We start from the raw sequence: 17,599 nt of genomic DNA on the forward strand, positions 1-17,599 counted from the left end.
AAATGAGTGTTTCTGAACCTTTGAATCAGCCCTCAAATAAGAAAACCTGCCCCCCCTACTTTTCACTTTTCAGAAAAATGACCAAAGACAAACAACACAAAGTGGAGGTAAATGATTGGTTTAATCCATGGCATTTATGGCAAGCGGGTTGTTTTTTCCCTCTTTTTTTCTTTGCTCTTTGACCTCAGTGATGTCAATAGAAGAAATACTTGTGGGGGAAGGGAGGGGGGCAAGCAAGCCAAATCTGCAATCATAGCAATGGCAGGGGGAAAATAAGGGAAGAAAGGTTACAGTGAAACAACAAGAAAAGGGAAAGATTTGGGAATGCAGGGAAACAGGGAGAGAAAAGGAACAAGGGAGAAAGAAGAAAGGGGAAAGTGCAGTCATGTGTGTCAGGGAGTGAAGGGGTGTGAGACTGCCACACAAATGTGTACATGTGCGTGTGCATGGTAGTGAGTGTGTGTGTGGTGGTTTTAGTGTAAGCGTGCCTGACGGTCCATTTCCCTGACAGTATAGTCCTGTCAGTGTGTGTCCATCTCTCAGTTGCTTTGACTTAATTTTGTGCTTCAGGATTTTTCTCCTCTCTCTTTTTCTACATGCACTACATGATGTCTGTCCACCTCCATCTCGGTCAGTCCTCTGGTCTTTCTGCCTACTACAGCATTCTACTACATTCTCTCAGATCTGAAATACTCCAGCGTTTTTTTCCCACCTAACCTCTGGTCTGTCACGTCTGTAGCATAAAGTTGATTTTCTGTGCTTCTACAAACTACACAGGATGGTTCAAAGCTTTCGTCTATGGTAATGAACCATATGCTTTAGATGCAGGAGATCACACTGAAAAATGCTGGAGTGTTCCTTTAAGCCAGTGTGTATGGCAGTATCTTGAGTATCTGCTCTTACTTCTAGTAGTAAAAGTGATATAGCTTACAGTCATTTTTTTAAATCCTGACTGAATACATCTGTTGAGCATGATAAGCTGTCATGGTCCATTAATACAGTGTATATAAAAACACTGAGGGCTGTGATGAAGACCCACTACTATTTACAGTATTTTCCATTTATAGGAATAGGCTAGGAGGCTAGGTTGTTTGACAACATCTGATTTAAGAACAAAATTGGGATCCAAACTGCAGTTTTAGAGAACTAGCCAAAACTAGTTCATTTATTCCTTCAATTAAGCTGTTCTGAATTTAATTTTGCTGTAAACTAATCACAAATACACAGCTCACTTCTACTCCATCACTCTTACAATCTCAAGTCGAGTAACTTTGTGCATGCATGTGTATTTCTATCCTGAGCACACTCCTTGTACATAAACTCTGTCCGTCCTGGCTCTATAATGCATATCACTCAGTCTTGGTCCGGCTAAGTGCATTTTGTCTGACCTGTGCATGGCTATCAGTTCCGTGTGTCTGTGTTATTTTGTGTTAGCGTCAATAGGTGTTCAGTGCAAATAGTCCTCATGTCGGTTTTTATAGTGCATTGTGTTTTCATTGGGTCGTCAGTACTGTCACATCTGTCTTGGTCAGTGCATATCGTCTGGTGGTTGCTGCTGTGTGTCAGTTGTTGTGTGGACTTTGCGTAGCTGGTGGCAGTCTCACAGGGCGCTAGGGTTTCTGAAGTTGTGACCAGCAAATCGAGCTTGATCGCCCAACTCTTCCTCAATCCTGTAGGACAGAGAGAGAGAAAAGAAGTGCAACTGAAGGAACACATTAAAATAGTCATGCCAGAGATGTTTTTTTTTTTTTGGTCAAAAAGCAGATTTACATAATTTTCCCATAACCCTATATGTAGTCAATCAACTGAGACATGTTTAGTGCCTGTTTTGTAATCTAAGATATACTCGCTTATGTGGCACTATGACGTATACGTATACTATGACGTATACATTTTTTTTTTTAAATATAAAGTGCTGGGGGGGGTTAATGGTTAGTTACACTAGGATTGAACAGTTACCTTACCATTGACAATGACAACAAATGTCCCACCCACATGACACTCGCATATAGCTACCCAATTACCTTTCAGTTGAAGGGGAAAGTGTTCTAGAAAGTTGTGAAAAGTTGGGAAACCAATGTGATACAGTAAAATAAAAAACTCAGGTTGTCCTGCCCACTTCTCTAAAGTGATTTTGAAGCTGTTATTTTAAGGTAAAAATGCTACATAATGTTTAAAGCCTAAATTTTGTTTGTACATTTGTCCATCCTTACGGATGAATGGCATGCAATTTCAGGATCGTCATAAGCAAGTCTGGAAGTGTGTGATGATCTGTGCAATTTGCATGATGCTAACAGGTAGCTACAGGCTTCTGTTACATGTTAGTTACATTAGCAGCATAGTACAAGTGCAAAACAAAATTATTATTAAGGTTTTAAGGGAATTTTGCAGAAGTTTCCACACACTCTGTCACTGGATGATATTAGTCATCTAGTTGCTAAGCAGTGATTAATATGTAACAAGGTTGAAAGTGATACAATGTCCCAGTTAGTTTGTTTATTTGTCTACAGAAAACACATACAATAATAATTTGCAAAGAGCTTTTTTTTCATATCGCCACAAAAATGTAAAAGAGTTCAGATTGAAAACACCGTAATATAACCTAAGGGTGTTGAAAAGGTAATTTAATAAATGTTTCACTGCTATGTTTCCTATGTTTGACCTATAATTCACTTTCTACACTGTAGTATTCACTTTCTTTACTGCTGAACCATAACATTAAAACCACTAACCTACCATGTAGTGCAAACCTTAGTTTTTCTTGGCACCTGTCAAGGTGTGGGATCTATTGGTAGCAAGTGCACAGTTGGCTCTTGAAGTTGATGTGTTGGCAAAAAAGGAAGAATAGGCAAGCAAAAGAATCTAAGTGACTTTGACAAGTGCCAAAATGTATTTTTTAGCCAACTGGGCCAGAGCATCTCCAAACCATCAGATCTTGTGGGGTGTTCCCGGTATTCAGGGGTTAGTACCTACCAAAACTGGTTCAAGTTGGCTATGTCTTGTTGGGTCCATGCCTTGACAGGTCAGAGCTGTTTTGGCAAGGGACCTACACAATGCTTTACAGGTGATTTTAATGGCTAATCATTTATATGGCAAGATTGGAGTAAGTAAGTCAATAAGTGATTAGTCAGTGTTCAGTATAGTACACTGGGAAACACCACAACCCTTTCCATGGGAGGCTAGGGTTCTATTCCACACTACATCACTGAGTAAGACTCCTAAAGCTACATTCACTACTTGTGTATAATGATAAAGATAAAACATTGAGTTGCACCCTTTCCTCATCCATAATCAAAAGTAAAGATTCAATCATTAATCTAGACTTGATTTTTGTTTCTGCAATGGGCTGACCTGAGCAGAGTGCATGCAAAGATTTAAATGTTAATATTAAAATTTTAATTTAACAGTTCTGTTAATTGAACAGTTCTGGTAAGCCATGCTGCCAAAGGTTGTCATTGCCATGTTTATCCCCTTGCTCCCACCCTCCTTAGCTCAGTTAAGAGTTTGATTGGATTAGTGTGAGAGGATCACACAGATTGGCACACTCTAAGTGGCTGGCACTTGTGGCGTGACAGAAATGCTCCTGTTGTCGCTTGTACCGAAACAGTGGGCCTAATTGCCTTTCCACAAAGACAGTATAAAACTTGAGCTTTTTTTCTTAAACAACGTTTGCTCATTATAACTGTACCATTTATGTTTTGTTTTGTTTTTTTGTTTTTTTTACTAATCGCATTCATACAGCTCATTCATCACTGCAGTGGATAGATCAAGTTATTAATTACTAGTTAGAATATAACTAAGCTCTCACCTCATCAGCTGGTTGTATTTGGCCAGACGCTCGGATCTACAAGGAGCCCCAGTTTTTATCTGAGAAAGAAAAATTATAATAAATGCAATGTATAAACTGAAATAATTTATAAACATAAATTATATGTTATATTGGTTAATGGACAATAATGGTTTTTACACCATTCTTACACCATTTGCAAGCTGAACTTTAAATGGTATGAACAATTTCATGATAAATCTGAAATGTATTAAAAGCATACATATTTGAATATATAATTTGAATATATAATCATATTTAAAATTTCCCTTTCCAACAAAAATGTTAACATTCAGAATGACAATGCTTTACTGTGACACTGATTATATATTAGTCGGTGTGAATCACTGTCATTGTATTTCTAACAATCTTTGTCCTGTGCCCAGTGGGAGAATTTCCTGGATACATAGGCCAGAAGTCAAGGGAGGAGGGAGGGCACAAAAGATGGAGAACTATGGCTGATTCTTTTTGGACAATCCTCACTTCACTGTTAGGTTATCAACATTTACTACCACTTTGTGGCATATGGCATAACCCCAAGGTTATACAATTCTTAACAAATTAAATTAAAACAGCCAGATGAATTCAAGTTGAGTTTAGCAGACAATCAGAAACAAGCCTGTCAGATTGTTTCTGCCAAAAAGTCGCTGTCATAGAGATAGGTTTTACCTGTCCAGTGCAGAGCCCCACTACCAGATCTGCAATAAACGTGTCTTCCGTTTCTCCAGAGCGATGGCTGACCATTACACCCCAGCCATTTGCCTGAGCCAGCTTACACCTGAGATGAATGAGAGAATGAATCTCGTAATATTTCACTTCAATATTTCACTTAACTTTGCACTACAGCAAACATCCAGGACAAAGTGAGGAAAACCAACAAAGAAGAAAATAAAGAAAGCTTTAGCTTAGACAACAAAGTCAACAAAACATGTATTTTGTCTGGGTGAACCCACATTTGTGCATACCTGTATAGTAAGGGAAACTCATTTATGCTAATTGGTTAATTTTTTTATGCGTTTCCAGCACACCCCTCTTATAGACAAATCAAATGTTGGCATATGTACTAGTGATTTCCAAGATACTCATTTTTCCATTTTATTTCTTTCCTGATTATTCCTTCTTTGCACAATCAAGTATTTAGACAGTGGCATCATTTTTATGATTTTGTCTCTATACCTCCAAAGTGGATTTGAAGCGAGCAATCAAGAGATTTGATGCATTAATTACGGAAATCACAGCCATGAACTTCTGATGATCCATCTGAATAGTGATGAGCACATGTAGAATAGTAGTGAGCACATGTGCCTGGAGAAACCATCAAGCAGGGAGCAGGGAGTGGGAAAGGCCTTGTTCCAGGGCCCAAAAGTGGCAGCTTGCAAAGCCTGAGTATCAATCTCACAATCCTGCCATCAATAACCTGGTGCTCTAACTGCTGAGCCACCACTGCCCCCATAGTTTAGTTGTCTTCCATGGTCGTCCAGGCTTTTTGGGTTGCTGAGCTCACCAGTGCATTTCTTCTGTAGTAAATGTATCAAATTGGTGGTTTGGCTACTCCAAATGCAGATTCAACACTTGGATCAACTCCAGACCTTTTATCTTCTTAATTTGTCATAACATAATGAGGGAACAGGCAACACCTGGCCATGAAACGGCTTATCAGTTAATTACTGAATTAGTTTTGAGTCAGTGGAAAAATGGAGACAGTGTAGAAAATGGTTGTAATTCCTAAATGGCTGTATTGGCTATATTTTCAGTTAATGCAATATTTATGTTAAACATCCTTTGGTGAACAAAGGCAACATCACAAACTGCCACTGTCTGAATACTATACTGAATGTGTGGTTGTTGTTGTTTTGAAAGACTTGAAAAATTACAAAAGATTCACCACATAGAGCTCAGGCAAACAACAGTCAATTCAGTTATCGTAGGTCTTCATAATATACAAACATGCACATTTGTTGATATGAAAAAGACAGATGTTGAAAGTAAAAAAATACATGCACATCTCATAAGTCATTTAAACAAACAAAAATAATGAACTGAGATGAATTCAGGGTTCAAAAGGTCAAGTCTGTACAGTGAGGCTGAGTGAAGGCCATGTGACTGTCAGCTGTCACTCACGCTTGGATGGCCTCTGTGACAGTGCCGATTTGGTTCACTTTAAGCAGCAAACAGTTGCAAGCGCGCTCCTCTGCTGCCTTCTCTATCCTTTTTGGGTTTGTCACCGTTAGATCGTCACCTACTATCTGAATTCCCATTGAACCAGTCATCTGGGTCCAGGCTGCCCAGTCATCTTGATCGAAGGGGTCTTCAATAGACACCACTGTAGTGAGAGGGAAGCTAGTGTTAATGGAGAGATATAAATATGTTTCATTATACTGTCAACTAAACTAACATTAAGAAACAGCTAATAATGATTAAAAAGTTAATGAGACACAATTAATTATGTTATTTAAACAGTCATTATATTATAATTTTGAATTTTTTTTAAAACAAGGCTTTTAAGGTTTTGTGAAAAGGAAAGTAATATTTTTTTGCCACATTTGTGTGATTTTTTGCCCTTAAAACAATTTTAAAACATTTAGATGAAGACTACCTGGATAGTCATTGACAAAGCCCTGGTAGATCTCCAATAACTCATCACCAGTGATATGTCTTGCAGAATCTGGGGGCGATTTGAAGTCCAGATCATACTTTCCCTCTCGGTAGAACTCAGAGGCAGCCACATCCATCCCGATCACAACTTTATCTGTGAAACCAGCCTTATCTATGGCAGTTTTTATCAATTCAAGGGCTGAGTGACAGAGACAGAGACAATAGACGAGAGAAAAGTGATGTAAAAGGTCATTGAAATTAGGGTTTCTCTTAGATTATCGTTTCAAAGTATTTAGTTTGAGAGTATATACCTTGTTTAGTATGAGAGTTATACCAAGTAAACCTTGTACTTCTAAAGTGGTGACTATATAATTTGCATTCATGTTACATGGTTTTGATAGTACAGCAATATGGTAACACTAGACTTCAAATTCATAGTCACCGAAACTAAAATGTACAAACACACATACCTTCACTGTTCTCTAGGATATTTGGGGCGAAGCCTCCCTCATCACCCACATTGATAGCGTCCTGGCCATACTTCTCTTTGATCACACCCCTCAGAGTCTGATACAGCTCCGCCCCCACACGCAGAGCATCACGGAATGACTCAGCCCCAACCGGAAGTACCATGAACTCCTGCATGGCCAGCTTATTTCCAGCATGGGATCCGCCATTTATTACATTAAAGGCCTGGACGAGAGAGAGAGCAACAGAGAAAAAAACATTTGAATCCAGTCTTCCAGAATCTAGAATTATGTAATGACCAAGGTCAGGTCATTGACACATAACAATGCTATAATAATAATAATAATAATAATGATAAAAATTCTTGTCTTGTATTAAGACTTAACTAAGGTGCTGGAGCTAAATAAGGTATAGAGAAGTAACATTACAATTCTATAAAATAATTACTTTTAGTTCATTAAAGAAACCTTTCAAAAACTTCAACAACATTGTAGAATTTGCTAATTTTGTACTGTGTTAAAGGTCAAACGAAGCAGCTCTAAATGACTCAATTTCACTTCTATCACAGGTAAAGAATAGTTTCTTCTCCTGTAAAGTTAGTATTTTTGAGGTGCAAGTGATGCTGTTTAAGAGTTGTGTTATTAACACACTGGCAGTCAAAAAGAACTGCTTTAAAATGAGAAATTAAGAGTTTATATTAGTACTTTATGGGTCCTCTCCTGGCCTTGATGACTGCCTTATACCACTTTATTACTTCGCCCCTGAACCTACTCCATTATTTGAGTTGTGGTGCAGCATCGTCTTGTTAGCATGCTTAGTAAAAGTTTGTGGTTGACCACCAACAAAGAAGTTATAGATCTCTTTAAACACATCTAGAGCAGCTGCTTAACATCAGTATATGACATATGTACAGTCATGACCAAAAATATTGACATATTGGTGTTTAATTTTTATGTGTGCACTGAAACAACACAAAAAGGTGACCAAGAAAGCATAGATTTCATCTGATATCATTCCACACATAACTCCAGAACTCCACTGGACAACATTATTAGCACCCTTAACTTAATATATGATGGCACAGAAGTGAAGGAGTGCAGGGCTTCCATGTTTTTGACCACGGCTGTACATCTGAACAACTCTGACTGTCAGTGTCCAGTATATGTTTTGGTAAATTTCAGCATCAAGCACAACGTGGTTGCCAGCTACTGGAATAAATTCATATGAAACATACATGTACATGTGTGAATTTAAATCTCTTACAGGGACTGGCAACACTAGTTCTGTGTTTCCGGCCAGGTCGGCAATATGACGGTACAAGGGGATATCTTTCTCTGCTGCACCAGCCTTGCAGATGGCCAGGGACACCCCCAGGATGGCATTGGCACCAAACTGAGCTGCGGAGGCAAGAAACTGCGGGTCTTATTCTGTTCTGCATATACTGAGAAATAATGTACCTGACTCCTTTCTCAATGTCCCTGACATAAATAATTTTAATAGCAATTATGCATATGCACTTCTATCCTTAAGCAACAGACAAGACAGTGTGTCACAAATATCATCATAAATCATCATGATAAAATGATGGACCACTACTAAAATCCATCTCTTATGTTTTTTTGCAGAATGATACAGATCCACCTGATACAGATATCAGATAACATAAAACATATAAGAACATATTGTATGGTAAAGAATAGAGTAAAGTGTAGTACAGTATAGTTTAGCAGAAAGGTATGGTATGATGAAATACAAACATACAGACCTATTTAATAAAAAAAATGGTTTTTTAGGGGTGTTTCTGAAATCAACACAACAAAAAAATGAATATATACAAGATTCAAAATATACATATACCCACTTAGCTTCAGATTCAGTAAGCTCCAAATATCCAAATATCCAAAATGTTTTTAATTTGTCCAGGCCTCCTAAAGTCCTGTGATCATGATTGACTACAACTGGTACCTTCTATGTGCCCACTTGAAAAGGGTTTTTGCAGATTCCAAGATAATGACTTCAAACAATTGTTCATAATTACAAGTTTTTTGTCAAGATCTGGAAGAAGACCCAAACTGTCACCCTCCTCTGAGAGGAAATTGATTTGGATGGTCAGGAACAATCCAAGTACCACTGTCAGTCAAGCAGACTTTACATCACCATTGACTGAGGCTGTCAAGCATGAAAGAAACCTTAACACCGCTCAACACATTCAAACTCAACTGACCAAGTTGACTAAATGAACAAAGAAAAAGCCTTCTGTAGAAAAGTTTTAAAGTTAAAGATATTTGGAGGAGTAAAGGTGTTTATTCAACCAATGACCACTGTACTAACTGTAAGGCATGGCAGAAGTAGCTCTGGGGCTGTGTTGCTGCCAGTGGAACTGTTACATAGCACAAAGTGGATGAAATAATGAAGAGAAAGGACTACCGCAGACATATTAGCATAGCCTCAAACCATTAGCTAGACAGGACAATGACCCCAAACATGGAATGGATAAGGCAGGATAACACTAGGTGTTTTTGATGGCCATCCCAAAGTCTTGGCCTCAACTGGAAACTATGTGGACTGGGCTTAAAAGGTCTGTATCAGGAAACCAACACATGCTACCAACTCTGCTCTGTGGTCAAATTTCCAACCAGGATTCAGCTTGTTGATGGCTCCCAAAAGTATCTGGTACAAGGTACAACTTGCTAAGGGACATTTAACCAAATAGTAGGTGTTCTGTACACATATTTGGCCCAATATGTACAATTTTGACCCTGTGTTGATTTCAGAAAACCCCCAAACGTTTGTGCATGAAATTTTTGTTTTTTGCTATTAAAGATGTACTTATTCTGCACCAGTAGAATAAGTTTGCAACTTCTTCTGCACCAGTAAAAGAACTATTCAGAGAAATAGTTTAATATTGCCATGACATTAGCACCCATGATGAATGTGTGCAAACATCCAACCACGACTGTAACTAAAGGGTGGAATACTTTTTAATCAATCAGATTGTGTGGCTGAAACTAATGGTTATACAAATAATTGATTTTAGGGTAAAATCGCTAGGGAAACCTGGGAAAAATGACTTACAAAACAAATGTCCATAAAGCTAAATGTTGTGATTTTATGTAAGGCAATATGTTTAACCACTATCAGACCTTTACCAGAGGAAGCCTGGATAAATATAGCGACCATTCAGTTTGATTTGTTATAACGATGCATAAATTACAATTCTGAAATGAAGTTAAAAATTAAGAAATTCTTACATTTTGCATTAAAGCACACTCACAAGCAGAATGTTTAAACTCATTTTCTAGGGCACATTTGACTGTAGCAAATTGTGCATGTACAGAACTGTACAGTTCCTTTCATTTATGTTCAAGGTGGCAGCTGCAGTGACTCACATTTGTTCTCCGTCCCATCCATCTCGATCATCATGTTGTCCAGCTTTTCCTGCTCAACAACACTGATTTCCTGCAGCAGAAAGGAAAACATGCTACATGAGCTACAATGAGCTACACATACAACATAGCTAGGTTAGAGCAAAATGAACAACAAAACCAGTGTAGATCAGTGTAACAGAGTAACAAACAGGGTTTGTTGATTCATAACAATAGTGGAATTCTATTTGTTGTCTAGAATCATTTTTTTTCTATAAGATTCTATACAGAGACCTCTACCAAAGCTTTTCCATATATCTGAAAAACCCTTTTAGATTGACCTCCTTAAAGAATCTAAAATGTCCTTTGGGTTGTCATGGTTTTGTGTAGAACCATTGTCTTTACTAATAGACCCCTTGAGGAACCCTTTTTAATACATAAGTTGCACATAAGGTGGGCTGGTGATCACTCAATATGCTGAACATCCAGACCTCGCTAATGCTCTTCTCACTAAATGCAATTAAATCCTCAAAGACATTTTTGGACAGTGAAGACAGATACTTCAACAAAAGCGAGATAAGAATCTTTTTAATACCATTGATTTCAGGAGCAACAATGAATGAGCAGATGTCCCAACACTTTTGTCCATGTAGTGTATGCTTAGTTCAGCTCAGTGATCTCCCCTGCACTTGGAGGTGTAACCTTCCTGCAGACTTTGGATACAATCCTAATCCACCCCACCAGATTCAACTAATTCCTGCCTTCAGAAGTACAGGATTGGCTGAACAGAGTGTGTTAGATTTCGGTTGGAGCTGAACCTGCAGAAAGGTTGTTTCCCAGGATGAGGGTTAGAGACGTTTAAGGGCATCTGTATTTTGGTGGTGTGACTTGGTTCAGAACACAGTCCTTGACTGTGAAATGTGGATATTCATGAGCCTTGCTGCATTCAGCGCACTGAATAACATACCCTCATGAGGCTCTGAGCACTCATTCTCTCTCTCTCTCTCTCTCTCTCTCTCTTTCACACACACACACACACACACACACACACACACAGATACAGATATAGGCTACATGTGCCACACAGTGCTCTCTATCTGCTGTCCTTGGTAATGCTTTATCAAGGTCATCAATTTGCCTGCTTCATAAAGAATGTGCACTTACAGATGCGATGAGGGCAGGTCCAAGAGTGTCATTAATGTGGCCCACAGCTTTCAGTACACCTAGGAAAAGAGAAAAATGCCACTGAAGTTATACTAATATACTATATTTTATATAAAAAGTATACTGATTTACTGATGCACTGGTCTAAAGATCTTGAAAGTAATGATGTAAACAGCCTGATCTTTCACCTTTGCCCTTGAAACGACTCTTGTCTCCATCTCTGAGTTCTAAAGCCTCATAAATGCCTGTAGACGCTCCACTGGGTACAGCAGCCCTGAACAGCCCTGATGGGAGTGAGAGAGAATGATACCAAAGAGCGATACCAAAATGCAAACAGCTATTAAGCAGTTGTACACATATATTTTGGAAAGCCACAGGGTACTGCTGAAGTTAAAATCTTGTTTTGTAAGATGTTACAATCTTGCTGTACTAAGAATCTGCTATGGCTTCACTGCACTTTTCCATTTCTTATGGGCAGTTTGATTGCAGAAATGGCTTTCTCTATACGGTACATTCTGCGGTTCTATATTGCAGTGACAATACATCTCCATGCTGTGAGTAGGAATGCACAATGATATCAGGATTATATCTGTGTATAAGTGACCCTCAATACATATCATTTTACATTTCTCTATTATTCTAATCCAGGTTTGAGTGATTTTAAAATGTGTATATTGACTTATATATGATGTAAAGACTTAAACTTTGGCGATCAGTGGCAGCGTAGATTCCCGTGTGATGCATCTCATCTTGTAAATATCCATTCTTTCATTACTTTCTTCATCAATACACACACAGATTAAACACAGGTTTACTGTCACCTTTTTCAGTCCTCAGGTCCACCTCCACTGTGGGGTTTCCCCGGGAGTCCAGGATCTCCCTGGCAACGATGCTCACAATGGACATCCTATGAGTAGGGTGGAAAGATAGAGAGAGAGAGAGAGAGAGAGAGAGAGAGAGAATAAGTAGTATCTTTTTTAATATGATTGAACTGTAATGAAGTAAAAATCTCAAACTCAACTGTGCTCAGACGACAGACCTACAGAAACGACACAAGCCCACTGAATGAAATAAAAAGGGCTAAACTGAGCTAAACCCACACCATTCACACTAAGAAACGATGGTGAATGATGATAATGATGAATGCACAGTAGGATTTGGAATTCCTCCCAGCCTTAAATTCCACAGAGCATTAATCTAGTAAGAAAAGTCCATTCATTTATAATGTGGGCTGTGGACAGCAGAATCTAAGCATGGTTGAGAGCGCAAACGATTTTCGCTATGGAGGCTGAGGTAACTGGTCTGAGCTCAGATTGAAATGCTAGTAAGCAGATATATGCCAGGCTGCAATCTGAGTTTCTAGAGCTTTTGAATCATGAGTTAAAACATGGCTTCTCCTTTGGATCACTGAAGTGAAGAAAAACGCAAATGGTCGAGGATGCTGTGATCGTAAGTCATCTCACAGCCCAAAACTCATCAAATGCATTGCAGCTAGCCAGATGTGAGGGGGATGCAAGGGGTTATAATGCCATGGCCAGAGTGTCTGACCTTGAGACTGACATTTCTGAGCAAATAATGTTGTGCTTTAAGAAAAAACACACACGCTCTGTCATGCAGCTTCCTCACAAGACAAAGCAAGCAACATGGATACGATGCTGCTAGCCACGCTTGCCAGATTCTGTGTTCAGTTCCTTTATGGTTTTGGATGTGGATGTAGTCATGAGTTACGTAATGGACATGGTACACGTTTGTATCCCTGTACCTGTGGGATACTGCAGCACCGCACTGTCAGCAGAAATACTGGGTGGAGGGGAGGGTGGGGGGGGAGGGGTTGGCGAGTGCAGAGAGTGACGATGAAGAGAGCCAAAGCTAAATTATTTAGTCTCCCTTTGGGTGAAGGAGAGAGAGCGAGAAACAGGAGGAAAGGATGGTGGAGTGAAGGCTTAGACATGGAGTGGGTCATTTTCACAGGAAATGAGCACAGAGTGGACACACACTGATGCAGACACACACGCACAAACACTCACGTACACAGCACTGGAACAATACACCCCTCCTCCCAACAAACACACACTCGTGCGCGCCAAGCATATCTCAGCATCTTTCATCCAAATATTGACACTCTGGCACACCACTGATGCACTAGAACACACACTGCAGATGTCATACAAAATTGCTCCCACTGATGTCCAGGCTGACTCACAGTCCCTGTTTCCTCATTTCTTTCTTTCTCTCTCTCTCTCTCTCTCTCTCTCACACACACACACTGCATGCATTACAGCATTGTTAAAAATAGCTACAGTGACTTAATATAATCTGCCACAGTCAAACATCACATCCAAAGAAATCAATAAAAAGCCAATGAAAAAGCCTGCCCAGGTCCTACACACACACGCACGCGCACACACATACACCAAATGGCAGTACCTTCACAGTCTGCACACTGTAGCATCACTTACGCCCACGCCACTGCCTTCTTACTCACTCACCCTGCACACGCAAACATCCACTGCAGAAATGAACCGAGGGATGGCAGGAGCCGAGGGATAAAGAGGAAAGGAGAGAGAGAGAGAAAGAGAGAGAGAGAGAGAGAGAGAGAGAGAGAGAGAGGAATTGGTCCTGTCTTTACCTGCCGTCTGTGCGGGTGTAGCCTCGCTAAAGGCAAGCTGGAAAATGCTGAGAGAGAGAGAGGGAGAGAGAGAGAGAGAGAGGTGGAGGAAATAAAAGTGAGAGAGTCAGTGAGTGTGAGAAATGGAGAGGGAGAGAGGCGGAGGAAAATAAAAGGGAGAGAGGGGTAAAACGTGTGACAGAAAGGGGAGGGGATGAAAGGATGAGTCAGAGGAAGATGCTGAGAAACAGAGGAGAGTGAAGAGAGCGAGAGGAAGAAAAGAGGAGGAGGAGGAGGAGGTCAAGGGGACTGATTAATGAGAGGGAGCAAGGGATTCAGGAGGAAGAAGAGAGGAAGAAAAAGATAGGGTGCTGCATTTTGAACTGGGGATTGGCAGCGACGCAGGAAGAGAGCAAGAGAGAGAGAGAGAGAGAGAGCTCCAGTCTTTTCCCAGTGGGAGCACAATTCACCAGTGCATCAGCACAGTCTAACGCACCATCACGCGTAGCCTCTAGAGCACTTGTCTTGCTATATAGGTCATCCCACTCCACTGCATATCCATATAGAAGACATTGTGCACCTTTGCTGCAAATTTTCCAGCGTTAAATCAACACTGTGAGCGTCAACACAGTGTTAAATTAACACAAACAGTGTTGATTGAATGCTGGCAAATTTGCTGTGAATGTACACGAAAATAGTGCCACTTTTTTTGTTTCCCACTACTAAATACGAAAGAACTGAGGCTGCACAGTATCTTACATGTTAATGTTAATAATGTTGATTGTGATGTTGGTCTTTTCAGTTGTGATAGCACAGAAAGTCTGTGTGTGTGTGTGTGTGTGTGTGTGTGTGTGTGTGTGTGTGTGTGTGTGTGTGTGTGTAAATATTACTATTGTACTACTAGAGGGGTCATACAACCAACACATAAAGATGAATGAGAGATGATCTGTAATTAAACTGCCAGCTATAATGAGATTACTATTTGGAGGAGGAGAGGCCACAGTGCCCTTGACACCAGACAGCCAGATGCATGCATACACAAACACACACACACAGATGCACAAGCCCTCTCACACAAACAGATTGCATTGTAATTAACTCATTTTCTGCTTTGTTACATCTAGAGGTTAACTGACCTTCCACCCCTGCACTTTCCATCAACTGAAGGACTAACCGCCCTCCTGGCCAATCGGCACAAAGCCACGCTGTAGCTCTCCTGCAAAGGCTGCTGGGATCTGGGTATTTTGGTCTTAGATGATTGACAGACAGTCCTCGCCTTCCATCACGGCTGGCCTTAGTATCTGTGTGATTATCTACACACCTTCTCAGATTTTGTATGTGTTCATGCAGTTTGAAACACAACCACAGCTCTATGGCTAAATAACAGCATAAATGGCAAGTTTATTAGCACTCAACTCAAACAAAGCATAAGTTTTAATATATGTGATGTTTCAATTATTTTCATTCAATTGATACATTAGCAAGTAATGATTACACGTCACCATGCTTCTGAACACTGGGGGAGATAACATGATTGTATGTGAGGTTAGCTTGTGCATAAATGTGCATATTTTTTTCTCATCTTACATGCATCCACCGGGAGGTACATGCTGACATGAGGCACATGTGCATGAGGTATATACAGGTGCAATGATTCCTATCTCCACCCTGCCTAAGAAGAAGCAAATAAGAAGATATAAATCATAGAAGTCATATAAATATATATTTTACATATAAAGACACTATGGCAAACTAACAGGACTAATGCTACAGATAAAAATGATCATTTGCAGGTATACTTTTTGTAGAAGCAGCTTTAGGCTTCAACAGGTTCTCCAATAAGGAAAGAACATCAGTTACATTAAATAATGTAGACCAAACACTGCCCTACCATCAAGACCTACTTAAAAATGTAACCATAAGCTGGCTAATGCAGGAAGACATTGATTTGAAGCACACAAGCATGTCCAGCTCTGAATGTCAAATCTTTTTAGTAACACTTGGCCTAAACCTCGACACTCAAGGAATTTGAGCAGGAAAGCAAAAAGATGGAAAAAGCAAAGACAGAAGACAAGGGGAAGGAGACACATGTGAATGTCCTTCTTTCTTTATTTATCTCTTTCAAGACAAGGACAAAGAGCTGTTTTGACAGCTTAGACATTCCTCCCTACCAAACAATGCCTGCGAGTGTATGCTGCCTTAAAGCGGTAGCCAGGACCGGGCAACAGGGTTACTGACAGCAAGCAGTAGATTAGATCTTAGATCTATAGATTAGAACATTGCGGTGGTATTGGTCGGTCAGAATGTGTCTGTGGGTAGAGTACACTGTGGAACACCAAGAGAATAATGTTCATGTGTATTAGCCTTTTACAGTGGAGGTGGCACACTGCCTCCCGCCCTCTAGAGTGTAATCGGGAAGATATAATATCTGTTGTGCACTTTAGAAAGCAAGTGGTTTAACTGGCATCAGTTTGTCTGGTTCGGGAACAAGACCAAGCAGGATAGGCAGGCTCTCCAGGGGGTGGTGTGATCAGCTGAGCACATCATCTAAACCAAGCTCGCTGGCATGCAGATCATCTATAGCAAAGGAAGATTGTGAAGATTGTGAAGGACCCCAAGCATCCCAACAATCGCCTCTTTGCCCGCTGCAGTCAGGGAAGCACCTTTGCTCTTTGAAGGCCAACACAGGGAGGATGAGCAGGAGCTTCTTCCTGTGGGCATTCAGACCAGGGCAGCAACTAGGGCTACTTCATATACAAACATTGCATATCTTGTATAGGGATGCTAGATATTATTTTTAGTTTATTTTGTTTTACTTTTTTTATTTATTTGCTTTTGTTTGTATTTTTATGCATTCTATCCTTTTTTATCTGTATACATGACAAATAAACTTTTAATTCACATTGTGCCATCTGGCAGGTGACTAAAAAAGTCAGTGCAGAATGTGGAAAGACTGTGTCAGCAAGAGCAATGTATCCACAGCTACCGAGTAATTATTGTAGGGTTGCAGTGCATTAACCCTTCATTGCAAACACGGTTTCTTGACAGGTGGGTACATGTGTGGTGTACATGAAGGGAACAGTAGGGGAAAGATTGTACCATGGACTGCTGTCATTTCGCTGGCTGCTGGCATGGGTTGGGTCCACATACCCCCTTAAAGTAAATAGGTCAATAATATTCTATGGCCTTTGAAATCACCACACACATTGGTAAAATGTTTTATGTTGTTTTTCCCTCTCCAGATTTATGAGTCATTTTTCATTCATTTGCATCCCAATCACAAATGGATTCTTTATTTTTGGAATTATTAGAACCTTTTGAACAGAACTTTTAGTGCTCACTGCCACTGGTCCTATGAGCATCCTAGGAAACCTCTTTGAAGGACAGTTAGCCTTGAAACAGCCCTTCCACTTGAGACTACAGTGGCTGATCGAACTGTGGCGTGTAACTGAACTATGGCATTATGAGGTGGACCAGGCATTACCTAGCTCTAGTGGGAGAGTTCTGACCACAAAACGCCACCAGCACATGCTGAGGCTACAGCTTGCGGTCAGAGGGAAAAGGATACATAGG

General features: G+C 40.0%; 1 protein-coding gene across 3 annotated transcripts; it reads right to left on the minus strand.

Annotated features, from left to right (window-relative positions):
* Nucleotides 1-102: 102 nt before the first annotated feature.
* Nucleotides 103-14,339, minus strand: eno2 (enolase 2). Of its 3 annotated transcripts, none has more exons than XM_072675548.1 (12): nt 14,048-14,339; nt 12,240-12,325; nt 11,607-11,702; nt 11,419-11,477; nt 10,279-10,348; nt 8,153-8,286; nt 6,892-7,114; nt 6,423-6,620; nt 5,948-6,149; nt 4,496-4,604; nt 3,809-3,867; nt 103-1,670 (listed from the first exon to the last, which is right to left on the minus strand). In XM_072675548.1, the coding sequence occupies exons 2-12, from the start codon at nt 12,322-12,324 to the stop codon at nt 1,601-1,603; spliced, it is 1,305 nt and encodes a 434-aa protein (XP_072531649.1). In that variant the 5' UTR covers nt 12,325; nt 14,048-14,339; the 3' UTR covers nt 103-1,600. The 3 variants fall into 3 exon arrangements, with proteins under 3 accessions (XP_072531649.1, XP_072531647.1, XP_072531648.1); XM_072675546.1 differs by lacking the exon at nt 14,048-14,339 and adding an exon at nt 13,908-14,007; XM_072675547.1 differs by lacking the exon at nt 14,048-14,339 and adding an exon at nt 13,846-13,927.
* Between the last annotated feature and the right edge of the window lie 3,260 nt (nt 14,340-17,599).

This window comes from Salminus brasiliensis, chromosome 3, assembly GCF_030463535.1.
Source record: "Salminus brasiliensis chromosome 3, fSalBra1.hap2, whole genome shotgun sequence".
Lineage (NCBI taxonomy): Eukaryota > Metazoa > Chordata > Actinopteri > Characiformes > Bryconidae > Salminus > Salminus brasiliensis.

Excerpts from the sequence above, each read along its gene's own strand:
- eno2 (XM_072675546.1), bottom strand. Across the intron at positions 10,349-11,418 it reads GACCTGCCCTCATCGCATCT|GAAATCAGTGTTGTTGAGCA; the intron begins GTAAGTGCACAT and ends TTTCTGCTGCAG. Across the intron at positions 8,287-10,278 it reads GGATGGGACGGAGAACAAAT|CTCAGTTTGGTGCCAATGCC; the intron begins GTGAGTCACTGC and ends TTGCCTCCGCAG.